General features: G+C 46.8%; 1 protein-coding gene across 2 annotated transcripts in view; it reads right to left on the bottom strand.

Annotated features, from left to right (window-relative positions):
- Positions 1–18,076: 18,076 nt before the first annotated feature.
- Positions 18,077–25,295, bottom strand: part of LOC138245867 (actin-related protein 2/3 complex subunit 1A-B-like) — a 151,451-nt gene continuing 144,232 nt past the window's right edge. For both annotated transcript variants that reach the window (XM_069199846.1, XM_069199847.1), the window contains exons 9-10: positions 24,992–25,082; positions 18,077–19,570 (exon numbers count right to left, since the gene is read on the bottom strand). In XM_069199846.1, the coding sequence (XP_069055947.1) occupies positions 19,565–19,570; positions 24,992–25,082 (97 nt within the window). In that variant the 3' untranslated portion in view covers positions 18,077–19,564. The remainder of the gene's footprint in view (positions 19,571–24,991; positions 25,083–25,295) is intronic.

Raw genomic sequence — 25,295 nt, 5'->3', positions numbered from 1 at the left:
TTTCTCTTTTTGGAAGGTGCAAATGCAGAGAAACACAATGGGCAATAACACTTGTTCCTCTAAGTCTCCCAATACAAATGGTACCTCACTTGTGTGGGTAGGCCTAGTGCCCGTGACAGGAAACGGTCCAAAACACACCATGGCCACATCACATTTTTCCACTGAAAACTGACCCTTTATTTGCAATGTGCTTAGCTGTGGATTTTGGGCCCTAGCTCAGCCGGTATCTAGGGAAAACTAGCAAACCTGTACATGTTTAAAAACTCGACACAGGGGAATCCAGAATGGGGTGACTTATGTGAATCTCAGGAGGTTCTGTTACCAAGAATCACTTGCAAACCTCACCATCTGGATACAAAAACACTTTTTCCTCACATTTCTGTGATGGAAAGTTCTGGAACCTGGGGAGAGAGACAAACTTCCTTCCACCCAGCATTTCCCCCAGGTCACCTGATAAAAATGGTACCTCACTTGTGTGTGTAGGCCTAGTGCTCGTGACAGGAGATGGCCCAAAACATAATGTGGAGACATCAAAATTATCTGTCACAAGAACAACCTACTTTTGTAAGGGGGTAACCTACGTATTTGATACTGGGCTCTGCAGCCATCTAAGGAAACCTACCAAACACAGACATTTCTAAAAAGCTAGACACCCGGGGGAGTCTATGGAGGTGTGGCTTGCATAGATCCTCCAACATTTTCTTGCCCAAAATCGGCTACAAACCTCAAATTTGCCTAAAAAAATCAAATTTTCCTCATATTTCTGTATGAGATCACCTCGCCGGCACAAATTTCCTACCACCCAGCATTTCCCTTAGTCTCCCAATAAAAATTAGATCTCACATGTGGGTGGGCCAAGTGCATGTGACAGGGAAGGGCCATAAACATGTAGGGGTTGGGGGGCACCAAACCGTGTTCATAAGCGCAGTTTTTGAAATACATTTTTAGGCTGACTCTGCTTTGGGCACCCACACAAGTGAGATATCAGTTTTATCGGGAGACTAAGGGAAACGCTGGGTGGTAGGAAATTTGTGCCGGAGCGGTGATCCCACACAGAAATATGGGGAAAATGTGAGTGTTTTTGCTAAATTTGAGGTTTGCAGGGGCTTCTAGGTAAGGAAACCTTGGGGGATCCATGCAAACCACACCTCCCTGAACTCCCCCAGGTGTCAAGTTTGCAGAAATGCCTAGGTTTGGTTTCGCTAGATGGTCACCAAGCCCGGGACCAAAAATGCATGTAACCCAACTTTCAAAAACAGGACATTTTGTGACAGACAGGGAGCCACCTGCGTTTTTGGTCATGGAATCAGCAGCCATCTAGGGAAACCTACCAAACCCAGGCATTTCTGAAAACTAGATGCCTGGAGGATTACATTTAGCTAAAAAGTCACACTTTTTAAACATTTCTGTAAGGAAAAGTTGCAGGATCACTGCGTGGGCACACATTTCCTGCCAGCCAGAGTTCCCCTCGGTTTCCCGATTAAAATGATAACTCACTTGTGTGAGAGTCCATTTTGGTCACCTCCCATCCCTACTCTGCCTTAATAAAATATTCCTTGGTGTCTAGTGGGTTTCCTACCCACCCTGGGGGCAGATTGTGGGTAATAAGGGGGTCAGAAAGCCTGTGCCTATTTTCATGGGGGCATTGCTGTGCCCACCCTTCCTTACCAAAATAAAGAATGCCTGATGCCCGGGGGGCATGTCGTGGGCTATTACCCCATCTGCCCTCTGGTGGGGGCAGAAAGCCTGATTATGTCAATTAAATTAAGGGGACGCAAAAGCCCTTGCCCAAGGGGCAGCATTCCCTCCCTAGTGTCTAGTGGGTGGAAACCCGCTTCGGGATCACCCTTCTGCCGGTATCCCCAAGCAGGGATCCACTAGGGAAGGGTACTTTTGGAAGGGAGAGATTCTCCCCTTTCCAATGATACCTCTTCTGTCTGCCTCAGTGGTAGGTGTCTGTGATAGCACAGAAAGTGAAATGAGATGATAGGCTCATCTCACTTTCATTTCCACTGAAATGACCGCAGCACGCCGTGCGCGCTACTCATCATTTCAGTGAAATTCTGAAAATAGCCTTGGGAGCTGAGAAAGGTCTTTCCCAGCTCTCGAGGCTTTTTTAGAAGAACCAAATCCCTCTGCTGTAAACAGCAGAGGGATCTGATAGTCGTGTGCAGAGGACGGTACGGTTCTGTCCTCAGCAAACAACCACTGGTGCTCATGATGGAACAATTCCGTCATGAGCACTGAAGGGGTTAAGATGCTTTGTACTTATGATATCAATTAGGAGACTTAGAATACAAAGCGGGTGTTGCACCGAGATGGATATGTTATGTTTGCTTCCACAGCCATTTCTTCTACTCATGGTAGAGCTAGAGGGGGGCTAGAGACATTAATTATATTGTGTTTGAATTGTAAATTGGAGATGATTGCCTCTAACTCACCTAATATCCTAGGTATTCTTTTGACTTTTTCAAACACGTACAGGTAGTTGGTTGTGAATGTTTCTAATTCAATCTCAGACACAGGTAAGCATGACGATGTTAGGCATCTCAGAAAGTATTTAGATGATTTTTTTCATTGTACGTCCAATTTTCCTGCAATTATGTTGATGAGTAATTTCAATCTGCATCCCTGCATATATTTGGGCATACTGGCAATTTATCATCAAATATTGACCAGGTACATCTAAAACATACCCATCAGGGTGATATGTTAAATAATCTGATCAAAGATTACAATTTTGTTAATCTGTTTAACAAGGGGGAATCTAGTTTTGACACCCAGGTTTAAGGGGAGGGGGCTAGGTCTACAATTGAATTTATTTTTGTTTTGGCATGTTTATGTTTTTCTCTTGCAAAATGTAAGGTAGAATGGGACGCACGCAGTGATCATAATCCTCCCTTGGCCACCTTTTGTGTGCTGAGACGCCCTTGATTGCCAGGTGCTTATTTAAGGAATCGGTTATATTAATAGATCATGGTGGAAGGGTAAAATGGGCCAAGATCGTACCCGCTGATTTCATTTCTAATTTGCTTTTTACTTGTCAGTCTGACTTTTCAACCTGTTAAAATGTAGAAGCCATTGATGCCAGTATTTTGCCAGCTTTTACCGGCATGTATCGGTCTATTAAGTCTGCCCTTACCAAGCCAGGGGCGGTGTCTTCTCCATCCCACTGCAAATGGTTTGATAAGAAGTGCTTCTTGGCTCACAAAGAGCTGCTGGAGACCCTGCAAAAGAAGCCTCGTAATCAGGAAGAGACGGGGAAGACTAGGGTCATATATCTTCTGGTACAAAAAGAACATAAGAGTAATCTTAAAAAGGAGGCATGGGAGAACTTTTTGGCAACACATGTATTTAAGGACAGTGTAGCCTTCTGGAGGGTAGTGAATCATCCACTGTTTACATCTCAGCAGCTGTCAAATCAGGCCTTAGCCACATCACTGCCCAGGTGTGGACTGATCATTTTGTGGCTATATATGGTAATGACTTTGTGTTTAGGAGGATTTGATGGAGGAAGTAAGAAAAGCCATTTTGTCTCTACCTTCAGGTGTCTCCCGCAATCTGTACAAGTCTCAAGTTGACTTGTGGGCACCCCTCTTGACTCAGCACCTAAACGCTGCCATTTGTGGTTCTCTACTACCCAGTTGGCCTCATTCTGTGATTGTGCCTGTATTTAAAAAGGGGAGTAGAGCGGATCCAGCATGTTACTGACTAATCTTGTTGGTGGACTCAGAGGTACAAATTATAGGCTGGGTGCTTTAAATCGCCTCACTTTATTGGCAAATGAGCAAAACATTTTGTCTGACATTCAGTATGGGTTTAGATCAGGCTATGGTACCATTGAGCAAAACCTCAACTTGCACCTGTTAATTTCAAAGTACATTAAAGCAAAGGGGTCTCAATTCACTTGGCCATCATGGACCTCAGTTCGGCATTTGATAGGATTAATAGAGGGAAACTCTGGGCCATGCTGGGATCCATGGGGATTGAGCCTGCACTTGTCACTTTTCTATCAGATTTGCACAATGATCTTACAGCCTCAGTGCAGCATGGCCCCAATAGGGAGTGCACATTGCACTTTAGTCTGAAGAAAGGGGTTCATCAAGGATGTATCCTACCCCCTTTCTCTTCATCTCTGTATAAGTCATTTAGAATCTGTTTTAATTGAACAGGAACAGGATGTTTCGAGTGCAGAGGGTCGACTGCTGCCTGCCCTTTTATATGCAGATGATGCTGTTTTAGTTGTATGTACAGTAGTGGGCTTGCAGCAACTTTAGACATTTTTATTAGTTTTAGGGATAGTCTCGATCTTGCAACTAATTAGAAACAAATCCCACTTTATGGTGGTGGTCTCCAAAAGCACTAAAACTTGAAAACTTGTGGGAAAAGGCCAACATATCAGTACGATAGAAAATGTTTCGTACCCGGGCCTTTTAATTGATTCCCACCATGGCTGGCAACTGTTGTTAAACAACAAGCTAATGATTTTTAAAAGGGCCATCCACAGTATGAGCAATTTTTCATGACACAAACCAATATAGGTGATGTTAGATATTTTTAAAGCTAAATGTATTCCCATGGCCAGTTTTGGCTGCAAACTCTGGGGGTACTCGCCTATTACATCCATTCAGGTGGTGAAAAATACGTTTTTGAGGGGACTTTTAAATATCCCACAATGTACACCCTCAGATATAGCACATGAAGAGTTCGGTATGGGGTATATATCAGGTCTCATATGTCTTTGTCCTATTTTAAAGTGGTTCTTAGTCTGGTTAAAGGATGAGCTGAACCTTAATAAATTAATTGTGTAATTGCATGTGTCTGGACAACATGCTATATATTCCATGGCTGTGGTACATGGTGCATAACCTGAGAGAACTAGGGCGACCTGAACTTTTTTATGATCCTGGACGCATTATTAAAGCTGATATTTCTTGGGCCAAGCAGGCCTTTACTAACAGTGAGGGGGATGGAACCATATTTGAGCCTGGACATGTTTAGTCACCATCAAGGTTGTTGACCTATTTTAAGTTAAACTTGATCCATCACTTGATGTTCTCTAATGGTGGATGGTTAAAAGAATCTGACCTGGCAGTATGTGTCTGTGACAATATTTCAACCCCTGACACCTTACACATTGTTAAGATTTGTCCTAGGTTCAACAATTTACACCACAAATACATACTGCATCTCCTGTTAACCATGATCTTTAGACAGGCAAGACCCATCTTACTGTTTTTACAACTTTTATCAACACCAAAAGTGTTCTTCTTTTAATCATGGTTTTTATGAGGTGTATTGAGAGTGAAATGAATATGCTGCCATTTTTCGTCACTGTATATATTGATCAGTTACAGGGAAATTGATGAAGAGATGATTGCTTCTGTTGTATTTTTATATGCTCTTAGATTTGTTTTAAGGAACGTTTATTCGTGTGTGTACTTATGACTTTTATGAGAAAAATCAAATGAAGTTTATACTGTCTGACAACCTTGTCACCTCTGATCAAAATCCCATTTTCAGTGTCTCATTTGTCCTAGACTTTTACTAAGCCTTCAGTTTACTAAGCATCTTCCACTCCTCATGCCAACCAGCAATGCAATCCCCATAATGAGTTTAATGCCAAAATCATCGCTTAATTCTTTGACCCACAACTTCTCTGGAATAGCTACATCATTGCATCACAATCCTACATTAGCCATAGTGAACCGTACTTCACGCCTTATGTTTGTTCCTCATTATTGTTCTCTCTCTCTCCACAGGTAATCTGGTCATACAATCGGCATGAATGGTTTTCTTAATAGGAAAAAGACTCTATTTTATAAAGATAGGCCTGTAATATAGCTGCTAACATAGACAACCACACAGTTATTGTTCTTCCTCTACCTGGATATAACGTATGAACTAGTGGTTTATGGTTCGTCATCATACACACACACACACACAGACACACACACACAGACACACAAGCAGTTCTGCTTCTATGGCAAAATAGGTCCTATCACCCAACCTTAAATTCCTACAATCATAAGATGCAATCCATTCTTCAGTGCATCATGTGGCATCAGGACGTATTCTACAGTTAATAGCACCCACTCATACAATACATTCATTACTAGTACAAAGGACTGTAAGGACGCTGCACTAATTATTTAACTGTTGAGAGGTTTTCAGGCTTTATCTTAGACATGATCCCAAAAAAACTAAGCTTTTTTGGGGGGAAAGAGCCCTAACTGGTTACATTTTCATAGCATAGCCATTGACAATTTTTGAGTAGCATTCGGCCCAAAAAAGAAATTATCCATTCCTATGTCTTTGGAACAAGCACTTCTAAAATGTGTTATTGATATGTTGGTTCTCGGTCCTTATCTCTAAGTTGCTGATAAAGGTGGTCATTACAACCCTGGCGGACGGTGTTAAAGCGGCGGTAAGACCGCCAACAGGCCGGTGGTAAAAAAATTGGAATTATGACCGTGCGGGACCGTCAACAAAGACAGCCACTTTAACACTCCGACCGCCACGGCGGTATAAACAAACAGCGCGGCGGTCACAGCCAACAGACAGGCGGAAGACAATGTACCGCCCACAGTATCACAACCTACCAATCCGCCACCTTTTCCGCAGCAGATTCACTGCGGATAAAAACACGGCGGAAACAGCCATTTCAAAGGGAAAACGCTCACCTCTACACACTCCACGAGGAAGGAGGGCATCATGGAGCCGGAACTCCATATTCTGCCAGCGCTAGTCTTCCTGCTCCTCTACGAGGATCATCAACGCCGGCGGCAGAGACCACGGTGAGTACTGCACCTACGACATAGGGAAGGGGGGAGGCAAAAACACAGGGACACACACAACCAACATCCCAACCCCCACCCCGACCCTCACCCACTACAACACACACACCAATGCATATCTATACATTACAGTAACATCCCCCAACCCCCCCCCCGGGAAGAATGCAAAGACAAAAGGAGTGGAACCATTGTAATATATAAAAATACAGTAAGCAAATATGTACATATATATTTACACAATAAACAAAATATACCCCTGGAAGACTGCAACGACAAAAGGAAATTAGTGGAACCAGCAAATATACACAGATATATATACACATTAAACAAATTATACACCACGATTAGTAGTGCAGGTAATGCACCATTCATTGTCCGTGGACCACTGGGCCCAAAATGCATGGGCGAGGCCCACACAAGATACCTGATCAAAATGGAGAGAACACTGCTTGGGCATCAGATAGAAATACAACAGGCACCTCAGGGGGAAGGGAAAGGGGGCACCTCAGCCGGATGAGTGCGCAACGCCAGATCCACGAGGGGGCTCCATGCCCATTGATGTATCCTGGGGAGTGCAAAGCCACAGTCTCTCAAGTCTCTACAGTGGATGGGTTGCCCACTGTTCAATCATGGGGAGTGCAAAGCCACAGTCTCTCAAGTCTCTACAGTGGGTGGGTTGCCCACTGTTCAATCCTGGGGAGTGCAAAGCCAGTCTCTCAAGTCTCTACAGTGGGTGGGTTGCCCACTGTTCAATCCTGGGGAGTGCAAAGCCACAGTATCTCAAGTGGATGCAGGTCTCCACTGGTTCTGGAGGGGGACTGGTGCCCAGAGTGCTTCATCCTGTGCAGGACGGATGGAGTGGATGCTGTTCTCTACTGGTTCTGGAGGGGGACTGGTGCCCAGAGTGCTTCATCCTGTGCAGGACAGACGGAGTGGATGCTGTTCTCCACTGGTTCTGGAGGGGGACTGGTGCCCAGAGTGCTTCATCCTGTGCAGGACAGACGGAGTGGATGCTGTTCTCCACTGGTTCTGGAGGGGGACTGGTGCCCAGAGTGCAGCACACACCCCGTGACGGTCCCTGTTGCGTCACTGCCCCTGCCGCAAATGGGCTAGCGGTGCTTTCCATGGCGGTCTTTGCCCTGTTCAGCGGTCCTTGGCCTGTTCAGCGGTGCTTGAGTTGCCAGTGTCAGACCTGTTCAGCGGTGCTTTCCATGGCGGTCTTTGCCTGGTTCAGAGGTCCTTGGCCTGTTCAGCGGTGCCTGAGTTGCCAGTGTCAGACCTGTTCAACGGTGCTTTCCATTGCGGGCTTTGCCCTGCTCAGCGGTCCTTGGCCTGTTCAGCGGTGCTTGAGTTGCCAGTGTCAGACCTGCTCAGCGGTGCTTTCCATGGCGGGCTTTGCCCTGTTCAGCGGCGCTTGAGTTGCCAGTGTCAGACCTGTTCAGCCGTGCTTTCCATGGTGGGCTTTGCCCTGTTCAGCGGTCCTTGGCCTGTTCAGCAGTGCTTGAGTTGCCAGTGTCAGACCTGTTGAGCTGTGCTATCCATGGCGGTCTTTGCCCTCTTCTGCGGTCCTTGGCCTGTTCAGCGGTGCTTGAGTTGCCAGTGTCAGACCTGTTCAGATGTGCTTTCCATGGGGGGCTTTGCCCTGTTCAGCGGTCCTTGCCAGGCCGGCCCTTCATTGCCCAGCAGGGCTGTGGCTGGCGGTCCTTCATGGGTCAGCTGGGCTGTGGCTTGCGGGGCCCTCCTGGCCAGCTGGGCTGTGGCTGGCGGTGGCCTCCTGGGCAGTGACTCTGGCGGTGGCCTCCTGGGCAGTGACGATGGCGGTGGCCTCCTGGGCAGTGACTCTGGCGGTGGCCTCCTGGGCAGTGACGACGAGGCTGGCGGTGGCCTCCTGGGCAGTGACTCTGGCGGTGGCCTCCTGGGCAGTGACGATGAGGCTGGCGGTGGCCTCCTGGCCAGTGACGCTGGCGTGGCCTCCTGGGCAGTGACGATGAGGCTGGCGGCGGCCCCCTGGCCAGTGACTCTGGGGCTGGCGGTGGCCTCCGGGCCAGTGACAATGGGGCTGGCGGTGGCCTCCTGGCCAGTGACGATGGGGCTGGCGGTGGCCTCCTGGGCAGTGACGATGAGGCTAGCGGTGGCCTCCTGGGCAGTGACTCTGGGGCTGGTGGTGGCCTCCTGGGCAGTGACTCTGGGGCTGGCGGTGGCCTCCTGGGCAGTGACAATGGGGCTGGTGGTGGCCTTCTGGGCAGTGACGATGAGGCTGGCGGTGGCCTCCTGGGCAGTGACTCTGGGGCTAGCGGTGGCCTCCTGGGCAGTGACTCTGGGGCTGGTGGTGGCCTCCTGGGCAGTGACTCTGGGGCTGGCGGTGGCCTCCTGGGCAGTGACGATGGGGCTGGCGGTGGCCTCCTGGGCAGTGACGATGAGGCTGGCGGTGGCCTCCTGGGCAGTGACTCTGGGGCTGGCGGTGGCCTCCTGGGCAGTGACGATAGGGCTGGCGGTGGTCTCCTGGGCAGTGATGATGGGGCTGGCGGTGGCCTCCTGGCCAGTGACTCTGGGGCTGGCGGTGGCCTCCTGGCCAGTGTCGATGGGGATGGCGGAGGCCTCCTGGGTTGCGGGGATGAAGGCGGTCTTCTCTGCTGTGCTGCTCCTCCCAGACTTTGGAGATTTCTTCTGCCCCTTCCCCACCTTGGGAGGAGTCACAGCTGAGTCGACACTCCATCCGGGACCCCTGTGAGCGGCTTTGCTAGCTGGAGTCTTCCCCCTCTCCCGCCGTGCACTGTCTAACTTCTGGTGCTTCACGGGGGGGACTGGCTGTGCTGTGGCTCCGTGCCACACTGGCTGGCCTGATGGCCGGTGCACTCCACATACCTGTAACAACAGGCACCACTGGTCCCGGAGATTTTTTGCCTGAGGTGCTAGTACGGGACCTATGAGTTGGACGGGGGGAAATAGGTTAAGGGTGGACAGGAAAAGTTTTGTGGAGACACTGGGACGGGTAGCTGGAGGGGGTTTGGGAGTGGAGGAAGAGGTGGTGGTTGTAGGAGGTGTAACTTTTGTGGATTTGGGTGCAGGTGCATGGGCTGGAGGCTGTCGTGAGGTGGATGGCTGTTGGGTGGGTGTGTGCCTGAGTTTGTGTATCTTCGGAGGGGGCATCACAGACACACTGGGAGAGGACACAGGGGACGTGGAAATGGTAGTGGGGGTGGTGACTGCACGTGAGCGGGGTGTGGTGGTGGGTGTGCTGGTGCGGGACGTAGTGGCTGTAGTGGTAGTGCATGCAGGTGTAAGTGTAGACGAGACTGGGAGGGAGGAGGGAGATGACAACGAGGGGGACACAGTGGAGGCAGTGGATGTCGGTGTGTCTGTATGTGTGTGATGCTTGCGTGAGTGCCTGTGGGATGTGTGGTGCTTATGTTTTCCTGAGCTTCCCTTGTGTGGTGAGGTGTGTGCAGGCTGGTCTGATGGTGTGCTTGGGATAGGCATAGGTACAGGGGATTGGGTCTGGGTGGAGGAAGTTGGAGGGGGGAGACTAGACACAGGGACAATGGCTGCCACCAGTGCTGAGGCCAGAGTTTGCAGGGTTTGATGAAGGGCAGCCTGACCAGAATGAATGCCCTCCAGGAATGCATTTGTGTGTTGTAACTCCCTTTCTACACCCTGGATGGCATTCAAAATGGTAGACTGCCCAACAGTGAGTGACCTGAGGAGGTCAATGGCCTCCTCACTGAGGGCAGCAGAGGTGACAGGGGCTGGGGCTGAGGTGCCTGGGGCGAAGGTGATACCCACCCTCCTGGGTGAGCGGCACAGGGCGAAGGCTGAGGGGCTGCTGGGAGGGCGGTGCTGGTAGGGTGGGTGGCGGCTGCACCTGTAGAAGTGGGGGGCACAGATGGTGCCGCCACCACAAGGGAGCTCCCATCGGAGGATGAGTCCGTGTCACTGGTTCCAGATCCTGTGACCGCTGTGGTGCTCCCCTCACCCTCCGTCCCACTGGTGTATTCTGAGTCCATGGTGTGGCCCTCCATGGCCATGTGGGATGCAGCTCCCTCGTGCTCCGGTGCCACTGTACCTCCGCGTGATGATTCTAATGCACACAAGAACAGGGAGACCACAAAAAGGTGGGGGACGACAGAAGAAAGACAGGTTGAGTGCATGGCTTACCGCTACCGTTGGCGGACAATACAGACACAGCAGCCCCCTGCACTACGTCGCGCTGTTGGGCTCTACAGATGCAATTCCTGGGAAATGGCCTACATGGCTATGGACGACATCTGCACACATAGATGACACAGGGGCATGAATACCTGTACTTGGCACTCTACAGAGGTGGGGTGGGGTGCCACATGGCCTGCATTACGGAGGGGCCTAGCCTACGGAACTCACCCTGGCCTAGGGAAACCCACAGCCCTCCTCCCCCACCCAGACACCTTCACCGCGCAAAGTCCACTGAATGATAGTGTACTCACCCCCTTGTGTCTGCTGTGATGCCCTCAAGTGCCCATCCAACTCAGGGTAGACCACCACCACGATCCGGAACATCAGGGAGGTCATGGTTCGACGGGCACCCCTCCCACGTTGGGAGGCCATCCCCAGCTGAACCTCCGCCGTCTTCTTGCTCCAGCGGCGAATGTCCTCCCATCTTTTCCGGCAGTGGGTGCACCGTCTGTGGTGGACCCCCAGGGTCCGGACGTCCTTGGCGATGGCACGCCAAATATCCTTCTTCTGGTGGGCGCTGACCTACATGACATGTACAGGGGAAGAAGAGAAGTCATTACCAACTGCACCGTCAAAGTGAGTGGCCCACATCCCTACCCTTGCCATGTGGCACATGCATTCACAGTCCTTCATGCACGCAGAACTGTGCCCCCTTCCTTCTTACAACCAGCCCTCTCCACACAGGCATAGCCCATACAACATTCTCCCTGTGTACTTACCTGTTAGTCTGGAGGATCGTAGAGTAGCGTGTACTGGGGGAGGACCCCGTCGACGGGCTTCTCCAACTCCTCTGCAGTGAAGGAAGGAGCCCTTTCCCCCAGACGCACGAGCCATTGTCTCTTCCAGACCGAGGTCACAGCAGCACTTGCAGTGTAGGTCCTCTCCTGTCGAAGATCAGGTATCGAGTGATTGAACAGATAGAAAATGGCGGACACGTCCACGGCAGTGCGTACCATCACTGCCGGCGTACATCGTCATTGGCTCATGGGACCCATAGGGTCCAATGTTAACCAATGCAGCATTGCGCCACGTTCTTCGCCCGCCTACCGCGACGGTGTACAACACCAGCGCAGTTACCTCACATCCCATTGTCCCAGTTTAGAGGTCAGGGAGCCGCCATTTCAGGGGCTCACATGGCCTAATTACCAACTGCGTCACACATACCTGGGCCTTGTCTCACAACACAAATACAGGCCACATTTTGTGTATGAATGGTGTTCTGTGTAGACTGTGGGTACATACCTCTGAGTTGTTTGACTCTGTGGTCGCTGTTGTCCTTCATAGGCACCGTCCGCTGGGACATGTGAGGAGATGGCAGAATCCTCCGGTGTACCTACCACTGGTAGACCTGTCGACAATGGAGGAAAGAAGTTTGATCATCGCCTACAGGTTTGACCGTGCCACAATCCAGGAACTGTGTACTCAGTTGGAGCCTGACCTGATGTCAGCAATCCGCCATCCCACAGGAATCCCCCCTCAAGTGCAGGTGCTATCAGTGCTCCATTTCCTTGCAAGTGGGTCATTTCAAACAACAGTGGCCATGGCATCAGGGATGTCCCAGCCTATGTTTTCCAACGTGTTGTCCAGAGTGCTGTCTGCTCTTCTGAAACACATGCGGACCTATATTGTTCTCCCTCAGGTGGAGGACTTGCCTACAGTGAAGGGTGACTTCTATGCCATGGGACATATCGCCAACATCATAGGTGCCATTGATGGGACCCATGTAGCTCTGGTCCCCCCCCCCACAGGAGTGAACAGGTGTACAGGAACCGGAAGAGTTATCATTCCATGAATGTACGGTATGGTACGGTATGTTTGGCAGACCAGTACATCTCCCAGGTAAATGCTATGTTCCCTGGCTCTGTGCATGACGCCTACATCCTGCGGAATAGCAGCATCCCTTATGTGATGGATCAACTCCAGAGGCACCGGGTGTGGCTATTAGGGGACTCTGGTTACCCCAACCTGTCATGGCTACTGACCCCAGTGAGGAATCCCAGGACCAGGGTTCAGGTGCCTCCATATGACAGGTGGTTCCCTATTCTACTCACCAAAGAAGGTGTGCCAGATCATCGTGGCCTGCTGTATGCTTCACAACTTGGCTTTGCAACGCCAGGTGCCTTTTCTGCAGGAGGATGGTCCAGATGGCGGTGTTGTGGCAGCTGTGGAGCCTGTGGACAGTGATGAGGAGGAAGCAGAGGAAGAAGACATTGACAACAGGGACTCAGTCATCCAGCAATATTTCCAGTGACACACAGGTGAGAAAACATTCCTGCCTACTACAAGTACTTTAACACTTCTACCTCTATACTGTCTGTCGATTCAACCAGTATATGGTCACTGAGTTGTACATTTCCCTTACCGTTTCACATGTGTGGTTTCCAACGTGTGTCATCTGCTTAGATTCCTCATGGGCTTGAGATGTGTGACATAGGTATGTTGACATTACATTTGAAAAAGCATTTTGTCACTGTCATTGCTAATACACAATTTCGAAATCACAGACTGACTCCAGATTGTTTTGTGCTTCAAGGGTGTTTATGGAAGTGCTCAATGTTGGAGGGGGTTGTAAAATGGTGAGGGGTGATGGTGGAGGAATGTCCATGGCAGAGTCCAGTCTATTAGTCTCACAGGTGCATTGCCCATATGGGCATAGGAAGTGGAGCTGGGGCAGTTCCAATATAGACAGGGTTACAAAATGGGACAGTGGTTTGACAATCAGGGTGGTCTCATTTCTTGGCGGCGGTCTTGACATCGTGCTCTGTCTTGTTCCTGGATCTCAGGGACCGCTTGTGGGGTGGTTCTCTGTCTGCAGGGGGGGGTGCTGGCGTGGTGGTCCTGTGGCGGTGCCTCCTGTCCACTAGTGCCGGCGGAGGTGGTGGGCAGTTCATTGTCCATGCTAGTGTCAGGGGCCCCTTGGAGTGCCACAGTGTCACTCCTGGTATTAAGTATTTCCTTCAGCACCCCTACGATGGTGCCCAGGGTGGAGCTGATGGTTCTGAGTTCCTCCCTGAACCCCAAATACTGTTCCTCCTGCATGCGCTGGGTCTCCTGAAACTTGGCCAGGACCGTTGCCATCGTCTCCTGGGAATGGTGGTATGCTCCCATGATGGAAGAGAGGGCTTCGAGGAGAGTGGGTTCCCTTAGCCTGTCCGCCCCCTGTCGCATGGCAGCCCTCCCAGTTCCCCTGTGTTCCTGTGCCTCCGTCCCCTGGACCGTGTGCCCACTGCCACTGCCCCCAGGTCCCTGTTGTTGTTGGGGTGGTGAGTTATCCTAGGTTCCCTGTAGTGGTGGACACACGGCTGATTGACGTGTCCTGGGGACGGAGGTATGGGCCCGCTGGGTGGGTGCTGTGCTGGTGTTACCAGAGGGTGGAAGGTCTGTGGTGGGCTGTGCCTGTGTGAGGGGAACCGACTGTCCCGAGGCCCACAATGGTCCGGGCTGGTCATCTGGATCCAGTTGGACGGAGGTGCTGTCATCACTGTGGGCCTCTTCTGTGGGTGGGGTGGAGATGTCTTGGGTAGTGGTCCTGCAGGGGTGGAAAAGCATGATTATTGTATCTGTGTGTGTCATGGTGTGCAATGGGTGGGTGACCGTGTATCCCAGTGCTAGTATTCCTGTGTGGGGGCTTGTGTGATGATGGTTGAGGGGGGTGTTATGGGTATGTGCAGTGGGCATGCTTTAGTGTTGGGTGTCCATGCTTTGTTGTGTCATGCAGGGCTTGGTGTTGGGATGTGTGGTTCGTGTTATTAGTACATTTGTGAGGAGTTGGAGTGATAGGGGAGGGGGCGAGGGTGGGGGTCTGTGATAGCATGCAGGTAGGGTGGGGGATATGATTTTTAAAGGTTTGACTTACCAGAGTCCATTCCTCCACTGACTCCTGCGAGGCCCTCAGGATGCAGAATCGCCAAGACCTGCTCCTCCCATGTTGTTAGTTGTGGGGGAGGAGGTGGAGGTCCGCCGCCAGTCCGCTGTACCGCCAGGTGGTGTCTTGAGACCACAGAACGCACCTTCCCCCGTAGGTCGTTCCACCCCTTCCTGATGTCGTCCCTATTTCTTGGGTGCTGTCCCACTGCGTTGACCCTGTCGACTATTCTTCGCCATAGCTCCATCTTCCCAGCTATGGAGGTGTGCTGCACCTGTGCTCCAAATAGCTGTGGCTCTACCCAGACGATTTCCTCCACCATGACCCTGAGCTCCTCCTCCGAGAACCTGGGGTGTCTTTGCCGTGCCATGGGGTGGTGTGGGTGATGTGTGGGATGGTGTGTGTGGTGATAAGTGTGGTGATATGTAGTGGTGTGTGGTGTTTTGTGCATGGAAGTTGTGTGGGTGATGGTGTTGAGTGCCTATGGCTGCTAGTTTGTGGATGGTGGTGTCTCTCTCTGGCCTTCTTTCGTAATTTTTGGTCATAGTGGTGTGTGGGTGATGTGGGTGTGTGTTTTATATTGTATTGAGTGTGTGGGAGTAGTGTGTGTATGTGTATCAGTTGTGTGTATTTGGAATTGTCCAATGTGGCAGTGTTCTGTATGTGTATTTTGAGCGTGGCGGTGTGTGCCGCCAATGGAATACCACGGTTGAAAGACCGCCGCATGGATTCGTGGGTCGTGATAGCATGGGCATATTTCTGTTGGCGTGACGGTGGAGGTTTTGTTTTCGCCAGTTTATCACTGACCTTTGGTGTGGCGGACTTGTGTGGGTGTCTGAATTTTGTTGGATTTCGAGATGTGGGTCATAATAGCTGTGGCGGAATTCTGTGGCCGTGGCGGTGTGTTGGCGGTCTTCTGCACGGCGGTAAGCGGCTTTTACCGCCAATGTTGTAATGACCCTCAAAGTGTTCAGGTGGTCTAGTTAGTGGTGTTCAAACTTGCATTTTCTTTTTACTTTATAGCCAGAGTTTCACTTAAATAGCTTATAAGACTCTTTTGTGTATGTAGACATGTTACCCCTGAGTTTTGCAAAGCACTGTGATATCATCTTGGAAAGCTACAGTTCTAGAATTGCCCTCTTTCATCAAACACTGCAAATATATATACATATATGGCAGCAATTTTAAAGCTAAATCGAGATGTAATCCAATCTTACCGCATGACAATATTGACGCCTTTCATGAGGCAGTGACCTTTGAGTTGCTCAAATTGTGGAAGACGACAAAGGATGTTTTTGCACAAAATTTAACAGCAGGCCAACGAACTACACTAACATCCCTTAAAAAAGCAACCTCATTTGTGATAAAGCAATGTAGTGTTGTGGGACGCTACAAAGTATCAACAGGAAGTAAAGAGACAACTGTTTAATCCAGGCTGTTCAGTTATGCCTGTCTATTTATGGGGTGGTGGGAAACGCAATTGGTGATGTCAGATGAAAATGTGAAATGGATCCAACATATCATTTTTTGGATGCAATATATTGATGATATATTTATGATATGGGAAGGTCCAGAATCAACATTATATGATTTCCTGAATTTGTTACCAAACAGTGATCTGAATTTGCATTTCTCGTGTAAAATACACAAACAGGTGATGGAATTTTTAGATATAGAGGTCAGTGTAGAAAAAGGCACGCTTCATACTAAACTGTTCAGAAAGAGCACATCTGGAAACAGCATTCTACACGCCTCAAGTCACCACCCACCTAATGTCAAATGGAGTATGCCCTATGGGGAATTGTTAAGAGCTAAGAGAAATTGTAGTACCCAGCAACGTTTTGAGAGAGAACAATTAACAATGATACAGAGATTTAGATCTATGGGATATCCACATAAAATAGTGAAGAATGCATGCCGCAAGACAGAAGAAGTTCAAAGGGCTGAATTATTGATTCCTAGAAAGAGAGGAGAAGGTATCAATACCCGAGATTTGTGACAGTATTTAATGCATATTCTTCAGAAGTTAGAAAGATCCTCATGAAATATTGGCATCTCATCAAGGGTCCTAGGTACTCCGAGAGGAGGGGACAGAGAAAACCAATTAAGGAGATTGGAGTCTGAATATATTATTCAGCTGAATAGCCGCTATCCTTGGGGATTGAACAAGGACAAAGAACTTTTTGTTCATATTGGTTAGTCTGATGGTGGAAAGGCAGGGGAAAAATGGTAATAATCCCAGATTAGGTTATCTTTTATTTTAAAAGGCCTAAATGAATATTAGTTTGATGATTTATTGGTTTATAGAGTGGCTCATCCAATTATTTGCATTACTGTTTACTACATATTAGTATTACTCTAATAGGGTATGTTATATGAAATAGATAATTAGAAATATAACATTAGAATTTGGAATTTTGCTATTCACAGGGAAAAAAAAGGATTTTTTCTATGTCTATGAATGAGTGGATATATAGTAGGTAGGAGGGGCCACATCTCTGTTATATGTTTGTAAAAAGGGCCAAGGAAGAAGACCGTGATGGTTGAAACGCGTTGCCCTATGTTTTGTTTAATGGAATTTTTTAAATAAACAAAGGCCAGTGATTTGCATGGAGTGCCAAAGTTTGAATTTCTTTTGGAGTGGATATATATATATATATATATCCATATCACAAAACTCCATCGGTTGGGCCCCCAACCCTGCAGGGCAACTTCAGAACAGGGATGGAGCCTTTATTTGACACATTTTGGAACTGATCAAAACTTGAAGCATAATTTAAAAGTGTGGTGAAGAAATATAATGTGAATGCGCCACAATGTGACATTTCGAAGATATAAAGGGTGCATTCAGGGATTTGAAGTATTCAGCCATTGAATCACGGGACATGTATACATTTTAAGCATCTGTGTTTGCATGCAACTGCTCTCCTGTGAACAAGACTGTTTGCCGAAACGCGTCAGAAAGGAATGATTTGCTGCCATTCTATTATGAAACAAACTTGTGCTGGATTGGAATTGGGAAGCTTCTCACTTTGCTTTTTTTGTATATATATATATATATTTATATATATATATATATATATATATATTTCTTAAGATCGCTAGTCAGTCACTGTCCTACACGGCAGGCTGCAACAAGGGTCGCAAACCCTTCCACATCATTCATAAAAATCCTTCAACAGAAGATAATGCCGCAGCCACTTACTTGCTACAGTCCAAAATCTTTTATTCAGGCAAACAAACACAATGGCAATGATCCTCCAACGCGTTTCGGGATACTCTGCTCCCTTGCTCACAGAGTTAATCAAAACCCCTCTTCCCTTTCCATTATAACATCATAAACATCAACACAAAAAACGGACTACATACAATTCGGAAAACAGTGGCAACAATGCAATGTATTGCTGAAACTGAGAAAAACAAATCCCCTTAGGAGCAAGAATGTACTCCACATTTATAACGTGCTAATAAACGAATCTTTTTGTCAGTCTTCCTGAGCTAATGGTACAGTTCTAATGATCAATCTCCTCGTGGAATTGATAAATCAGCAGGTACCAGTCACGAATATACGGTGCAAGATTGAAGCATGCACGTTTGAGTAGCATAGGTGAGTGATGACTTTCTATGTAGAAGCAAAGATCTTTCAGCTGGCCAAGCCTCACTCAATATGATGGTGGGTATGTTGCTTCCGGTGCACCATGGGCCAGTAATCAAGTGGAAAGGGGTGGTTTACAGGGCATGCAGTAATTTATCTAGGCAATGAAGTTATGGTGAGTTTCCCATGCATGGTGAGTTCACCGATTGAACATGGGTACAGGGTCGCCAATGCAGTATGGGATTCTCTTGAGAATTATATCTCCTTAACCTCTCCTCGTCGAAATATTCCCACTTGTCTGCTGCTTTTGCCAATGTTCAGTTGGTGAATAAAACCACCACTCTGAAATAGAGTTGATGTTCCTTTAATTAGAAAGTTGTGGGTGCAGTAACAGGAATAACCATCACCACATTCCCAAGTTTTCATCTCCACTGCCATTAGTCACAAAGTGGTCTCCTTTCCCTTAGACCAAAACACATTCCATATTCTATCACTTTAATCACAGCATCCTACCATCAACCATACACGTGACCACAGTTTAGATGTGCTGAGTTACTATAAATTGCGTTGGGAAGTTGTTGCAGTGTGTTGTGGTATAGTGTTGTGTTGCTGTGGTTTTGTGTTGTCATACTGTACTACGTTTTGATCTGTGAATATGAATGTCACCAGACATGCCAACAAAACAGGTTGTTTTGACCTTCTCCACCAGCCTTGGATTCTGACTGGCTTAGTTCCATGATGGCGTTTTGTTGCACAACTGCTGGATCGAGGGGTTCATGGCTTTTGGGAAGCTAAATCACATTTCCACATGTTGTATACTGTCTTCAGCCTGACGATGTGTTGTTTCAGCGCTCAATGGCAAAGTTATATCTGGACGTTATTTCTAGTGCTGCCCTCTCTTGAAACACATAACGCCGGTAGCACAGAGATAACTTAGTGTATGCACAATACGTTCCTGAATCAATTAAAAAAGAGATGCTTGAATAAATGTATGCATATTTCTATGTTTTTTCAGATTTTAGAGCACTTTACAAAGCTTTTGACGTCACATAGGACTTCTGGGTGTAAGAACTTCTGACTTCTTCCCAGACTCAATTTTCATGGCTGCAAAATAAGCAAAAGGTAAGATATGGTATCTTTTTATTACATACATAACAAAAACGATTACGAAGGGATCAATTAAAAAAAAACTTTAGTTAATCATTTGCAGGTTTTCAGAGCAGAATAACACTTTTTATAAAGAAAGAGCAAAACTGAAACTTAAACGGTGACACAGAGCAGTCACAGACTTATTCCCACTAACTATAACATTTTATTTGGGTTTAATTATTATGAAGAAGATAACATGGTTGCAGTGATGCGCTACAATTTAGTGATCACAATATTTCCAAAAATTTGCTCTTCAAGGAGATACTTCAAAATGTAAAAAAGCATCACCCCACAGCTGTATGGCAGGATGCAGGTGTCATTTGTGTTTTAAATGTACTGTTACAAAAAGGATAGACACCTATTGTGGAGCAAATAACAGCTACAGGTCCCTCCCAAAAAATAAAAGTGACAGGGGAAGCAACACAGAGAGAGTGTAGGGGAATTAAGGTAGGAAGCTGCACACAAAGGAGGGAGCTAGAAAACACATGCACCCCCGTGGAGTGCTAGAAGCAAAAGAAAAACATAGTTTCTTGAACTCAAGCAGGTGGAACAAACAAAGACTAGGGAAGAAGGCCATTGAATAAGATGAATGGAAATAAGACAGACAAGAAAGTCACCCAATCAACATCCGGGGCTGAGCAAGGCAAAATGTATGTATATAATTTACTATATTAGAGGCAATATGTATTCAAAAGCAGAACACTAAATATGTATGTAAGCTAGACCTGGAGAAGTGTGGCACAATGGTTAGAGAGGCAGACCCTGATGTAGAGATCTGGCCTGGGACCAGGGTTCCATTCCCGCCTCGGTGGTTCTTGGGCTCAATTTCCCTGGGCAGGAAATTTTTCACCTCGTGCCTAATCTAATTCATGAGTCTCACTCTGCAACTCTGGGCAATAGCTTGCTTAATCTCCACAATGGCCCCATCAGCGCTGGGATGCTTGACTTCACCTTGGGGGGTTACCCAGGAGTGGGCACCTCACAGGGAAAAGCCAGGAGGGGTTCCACAGCAGTATGCGTTCAGCGCCTCAATACCTTAGGGTCGGAGTGTGCTTTACAAGTACGAATTTACATTACATTAAAACAACTAAACTACCTAAAATACATATATTTCACAATAGCTTAAATTTAAATTATAATAGCCTATACGTTTTCTTCACTTCTTTTGGCAATATTATCCCTTTTCAGGGAATATGAGAAAGTACTTTTCTTTTATAGCTCTGCCTCACAATTCCAGGGTGGGATACAGTAGCCCTAACACTATACTTTATAATCACATACACTGATGTGCATTAGCTTTTTATTTATTGCATCATGAGACAAACATGGTTTATTTACAGTCTGTCTCTGCAGTGAACCTACTATAGCAAATTATGCATTTCAGCAGCTTCTGGGTCAGAAAACTATTAAGATGTCAGTGTAGTCACAGGCAAAACATTTGTCCAAAGCTAAACATCTAGCAGCTACACTGTGGCAAGCAGATTTTCAGGGTTCCCCCGCCATCATTTAGCAGTACACCACTGACGCCTAGTTTCCCTATGCTCCATTTTATATTCTAGATGCTCAACAAAGAAACAGTTACAAATATATGCATTGCTGAGCCCGCCTTTGCTTTTGTCTAAATTGCAGGTTGCTTGAGGCTAACAAAAAACGGAACCTTTTGTCCCAAAACATTGCAAACCTAGATCCATGCTGTCGCCGAAATCCAGTAGTGGATGCTGAATGGATGCGCATCCGAGGACAGTCAAAGCTCAATGAAACTGCGCTTCAATTCCTCCTCAATCCTGCACATAAAATGCCCACGCTGTCCATTAGGACGTAAGCTTCTTTTCATAAAGGGCATTACGTGTTCACGGGAGGCTCTCCAGCCGGTAACAGCATCAAGAGGATTTGTATTGTCATAATCAGTAGCTAAACCTCTGGTAGATTATAACATCGCAATGCTCTCGGGAAAGGCAGACTGGTGGAAAGGAAATGAGTTTCGAGAGGCAGGTGGCCCTCTAAAGGTGATAGGGGCGGGCAGAGTCTGTCACGAGTCACGCAAAGCATGCAATAGGCTGATTCTGAACAGCCAGTCCCGCGTTTTAGTGGCAGAGACTGTCAAGACGTTTCCCAAATCCAGCCCTGACTCACTAAATGTTGCTTGTGGAAGTTGGAAGTAAGATTTCTAATCCTGATTTCCTCAAATTGTGTGATCCTACGTAAATCAACTTTCTTGCTGTGTTTCCGTTCTGTTATCAGCCCAAAATGGAGTCACGTAGGTCAAAGTTCAGAGCAGTATTAATCCTTGTGCAAAAACGAGTTATTTACCTAAAGCTGTGGAAAAAATAGAAAACAAAACAGTCGCAGCTATGGCAGACTGATATACCTTACTAAAGATTCGTGTAGCTGCATTTCTATCTGGGGAATTTCTAGGCCTGTGGTGATCTAAAAAAACTTTAAAATATCATTTTAAAGTAGATTTGCAAAGGTGCTAATTCCTCAACACCTTTTTCTGCTGACGGCAGACTCTGCTCATACTAAGTTCCTAGTAAATTTGTCGAGTTATCATTAGTTTTGACCAAAAAACACTTGGGCCAAAGACCTTTCATGCATCTTCAAATATGTTTAACACACTCAGCAATATTAAGCAAACAACTACAAAACAGCGTTAAAGTGCATGAAATTACGATTGGGAAAGCGAATTTAAAATAAAAACTTGTGAACAACGTGAAGTGAGAACAGACAAGCCACGGGAAAAAGAGGGGAAACTGGGTGCTATCTTCGTTTCTGAGGTTGAACATTAACAAAGAAGGCACCCTGGAAAAAATGAACATTCAAGATTTACTATATCTTGGCACACAGCCATTTAGGATCAAGGGAGAAAAAAGTCAAGGATGAAGCTGAGATAGCGCTAGGCGGTGCAAGAATTGTAACCACCATGGTCCGTATTACAGAGAGGGCTTATGGGGTGCAAAGGCCAATTGTGTCTGCTTCTTGCACCCCTGGGGCTCCTTGGGATTATAAAAGGGGCTGCAGATCCATCTGTGCTAACAGGGATAATAGGGATTGTGCAAATGCACATTATACGATTGCGGGATCACAATGGAGCGTTCACTCATTTGCATGGGGCCACTGCCTTAACGCCCACGTTATGTTAGACTTTGGCGGCGCAGAGTCAAGGAAGATGTTGGGACGTGCACTGACTGCGCATCACAAAAAGAGGTGATGCGGTGTCAGTGCACCAGACGCGAGCAGAGCAGCCTGCAATGCCAGCACAAAGGAATGAAGGTGTCGAAGGAAGGAAGGACACCCTAGACGGCAACCTCCTGAAACAACTCTTCAAAACAATGTTTGATTGACAGATTTAATAGATGATCAAGCCTCAAAGCATAGAGAACTGGCCTACCTGACTTGTCTTGACAATAAAAGTAACAGCCCCGATGAAGGTCTCACTCAAAACGTAGGTCTCCACGGGGATCGAAACTCGCTGGCACAACCTAAGGCGTAGTAAATGCCTTGTCCCCAAGACCCTGAAGCACCATAATATACCCGAGGACGCTGGATAGCACCTAGACAGGGGACCTCTCCTAAACAAAAAGGGACTTTTTTCCCAAGACGAAGACTTTGCTTAAACAATAGTGGGGATTAGGAATTGAGAATGGAAGATATGGGTCCAACGTTTAAAAATTTAAGCTTTAATTTCACATAACGTGCAATCTTTTTTTGTGTATGCACACTGTACTGTCAGTTAACGTGATGTTTGTCTTGTCTTGTTTAAAATATAAATGTCAAATGCTGATTACTGTGCTGAATACCATGTATGTATTTCGCCACTGTCTAGTTGACATTTTTTCACATTGTTAACCTGGCTTATATTTCGAATTTTTGAATTCATCTTCAGAAACACTAACAGTAACTGGTTGAGAAAGGTCCATATGTCACGTATATTTACAAGAAAATGTAATAATCTGTGGTCAATGAGGGAGACCTTGTTACCTTATTGATGGTTAAACTTTTAGTATTTTTCACACGGATTAGAGACGCTCAAAAGCAGTGGTTTAGGAGCATCTCTATACCTGACCTATGAGCATAGAATCTCAATTTCATCTGAAAAAAAGGATGAAACGTGTATGATGCTGTTTATGCCAACTGACAAGGCTCAAACATCTCTAAGGTATGCTTTTCAATATGGAATTTGCAATGGGCCTGGTAGATACAGCGACTGATGTACTGGGCACTTCAAGCACACTCACAGTCCCAGTTTTGAGGTGGAGGAAATGCTTAGCATCATACCAAAGCCAACATTGTCTTATTCAGACTGGGGTGTTGCAGACATTAAGGCAGTAGCAACATCGACAAATACAAAGCAATTTGGAACATTAGGTGAGTCTCTCCCTTCATTATGCCCTTTGAGTGGCACAATAAACATCACATTTCTTAAGCCAGTGGGTGTTAATAATATCAGATCTATGGGTTCTACAGAACTCTTCGTGTGTTTCAGATTTGGTGAAGTTTGCAATAGAGACTCCTCAGTTTTGGTCTGAGTCTGGTTCTCTCATCTTCCCACATTTCCCTATGTCAGTTAGTCAGAATGGTGGCCCTTTTGGCCTTTTCATTTGAGGATTTTTATTTAGGGCCTTCAAAGTTGGGACGACTTGGTCTGTGAAAGAGTCTTTCTTATGCAGATTTGGCTGCCTTGAACCAACATACCCCAGTGAAACATTGGAGATTAGCTGGTAACTTGATCACATTGACAAGTGGACAATCAGTGCCATTTTAAGTATTCTAGATCTAGTCTAACAAGCCAGTGTTACTTGTCCAACCTGGAAGTGCACTGTAGCCATCCTGGCCTTGTGAAGAGTTGCTGTTGTGCTTATATTGTTTAGGTCATGTTGCACGTTCCTTCAATACCTGCTGCTATAAAAAAAAACACAGAGCCCAATTATGATTCTTTTTCACCTGGGTACATTCTTTGTGGACCAAAACATCAGTCACTCTGTGGAAGACACAACTGAAGCCTGAAGAAAATGTAATATATAATAGGAAAGCACATTTTCATAACCAGTGCACATGAAAGACGATCCCTAGACGCGGTATCATGAATTGATAGTGAAGGGCTATGGAGGCTACACAGAACCACCAGGAAACACTAGGAAAGATGTCTAAGTATAAAAGACAGGATATGCAGGCAACAGCTTTCCAGCAGAAGTGGTTTATACAAAAACAGAACGCTCCATAATAGCCTCAGCGGCACAGAAGTGCTGAGAAAACAAAAGTTAAATCAGTGACTATGCAGAATGAGTTGTGCTAAGTGGTTAGAGGGACATGGACAAGCCAAGTTGACCCAACGGGTCCTTATCAGCTGTCACCCTGCCTGTAGGGTGTTCACTTTACCTTGGAGTCCCAGATGACCAATGCTCCATCTATTCCCACGCTACTGAATTTGCAAACACCAGATTCTCCATCCTCGAAGATGTGCAGCTGACTGTACAAATGAAAGAATGAAAAACTGTGAGAAATGCTTCTTTCAGAGATAAATAAACCCAATTTAATGTTGGTAGTTACTTAATAAATCAGTAATCCTTCAAAAGGCCTGCTGGCTGTGGGGACAGCTTGAATAACTTCACTGTAAATCAACCCCAAAATATAGCTCTCACTATGGAAATAATTGGAGTTCTGTAGGAGGCTGGCCTGGTTT

The sequence above is a fragment of the Pleurodeles waltl genome, chromosome 7, assembly GCF_031143425.1.
Source record: "Pleurodeles waltl isolate 20211129_DDA chromosome 7, aPleWal1.hap1.20221129, whole genome shotgun sequence".
Classification (NCBI taxonomy): Eukaryota; Metazoa; Chordata; class Amphibia; order Caudata; family Salamandridae; genus Pleurodeles; species Pleurodeles waltl.
This window is presented reverse-complemented; position numbering and strand designations above follow the sequence as displayed.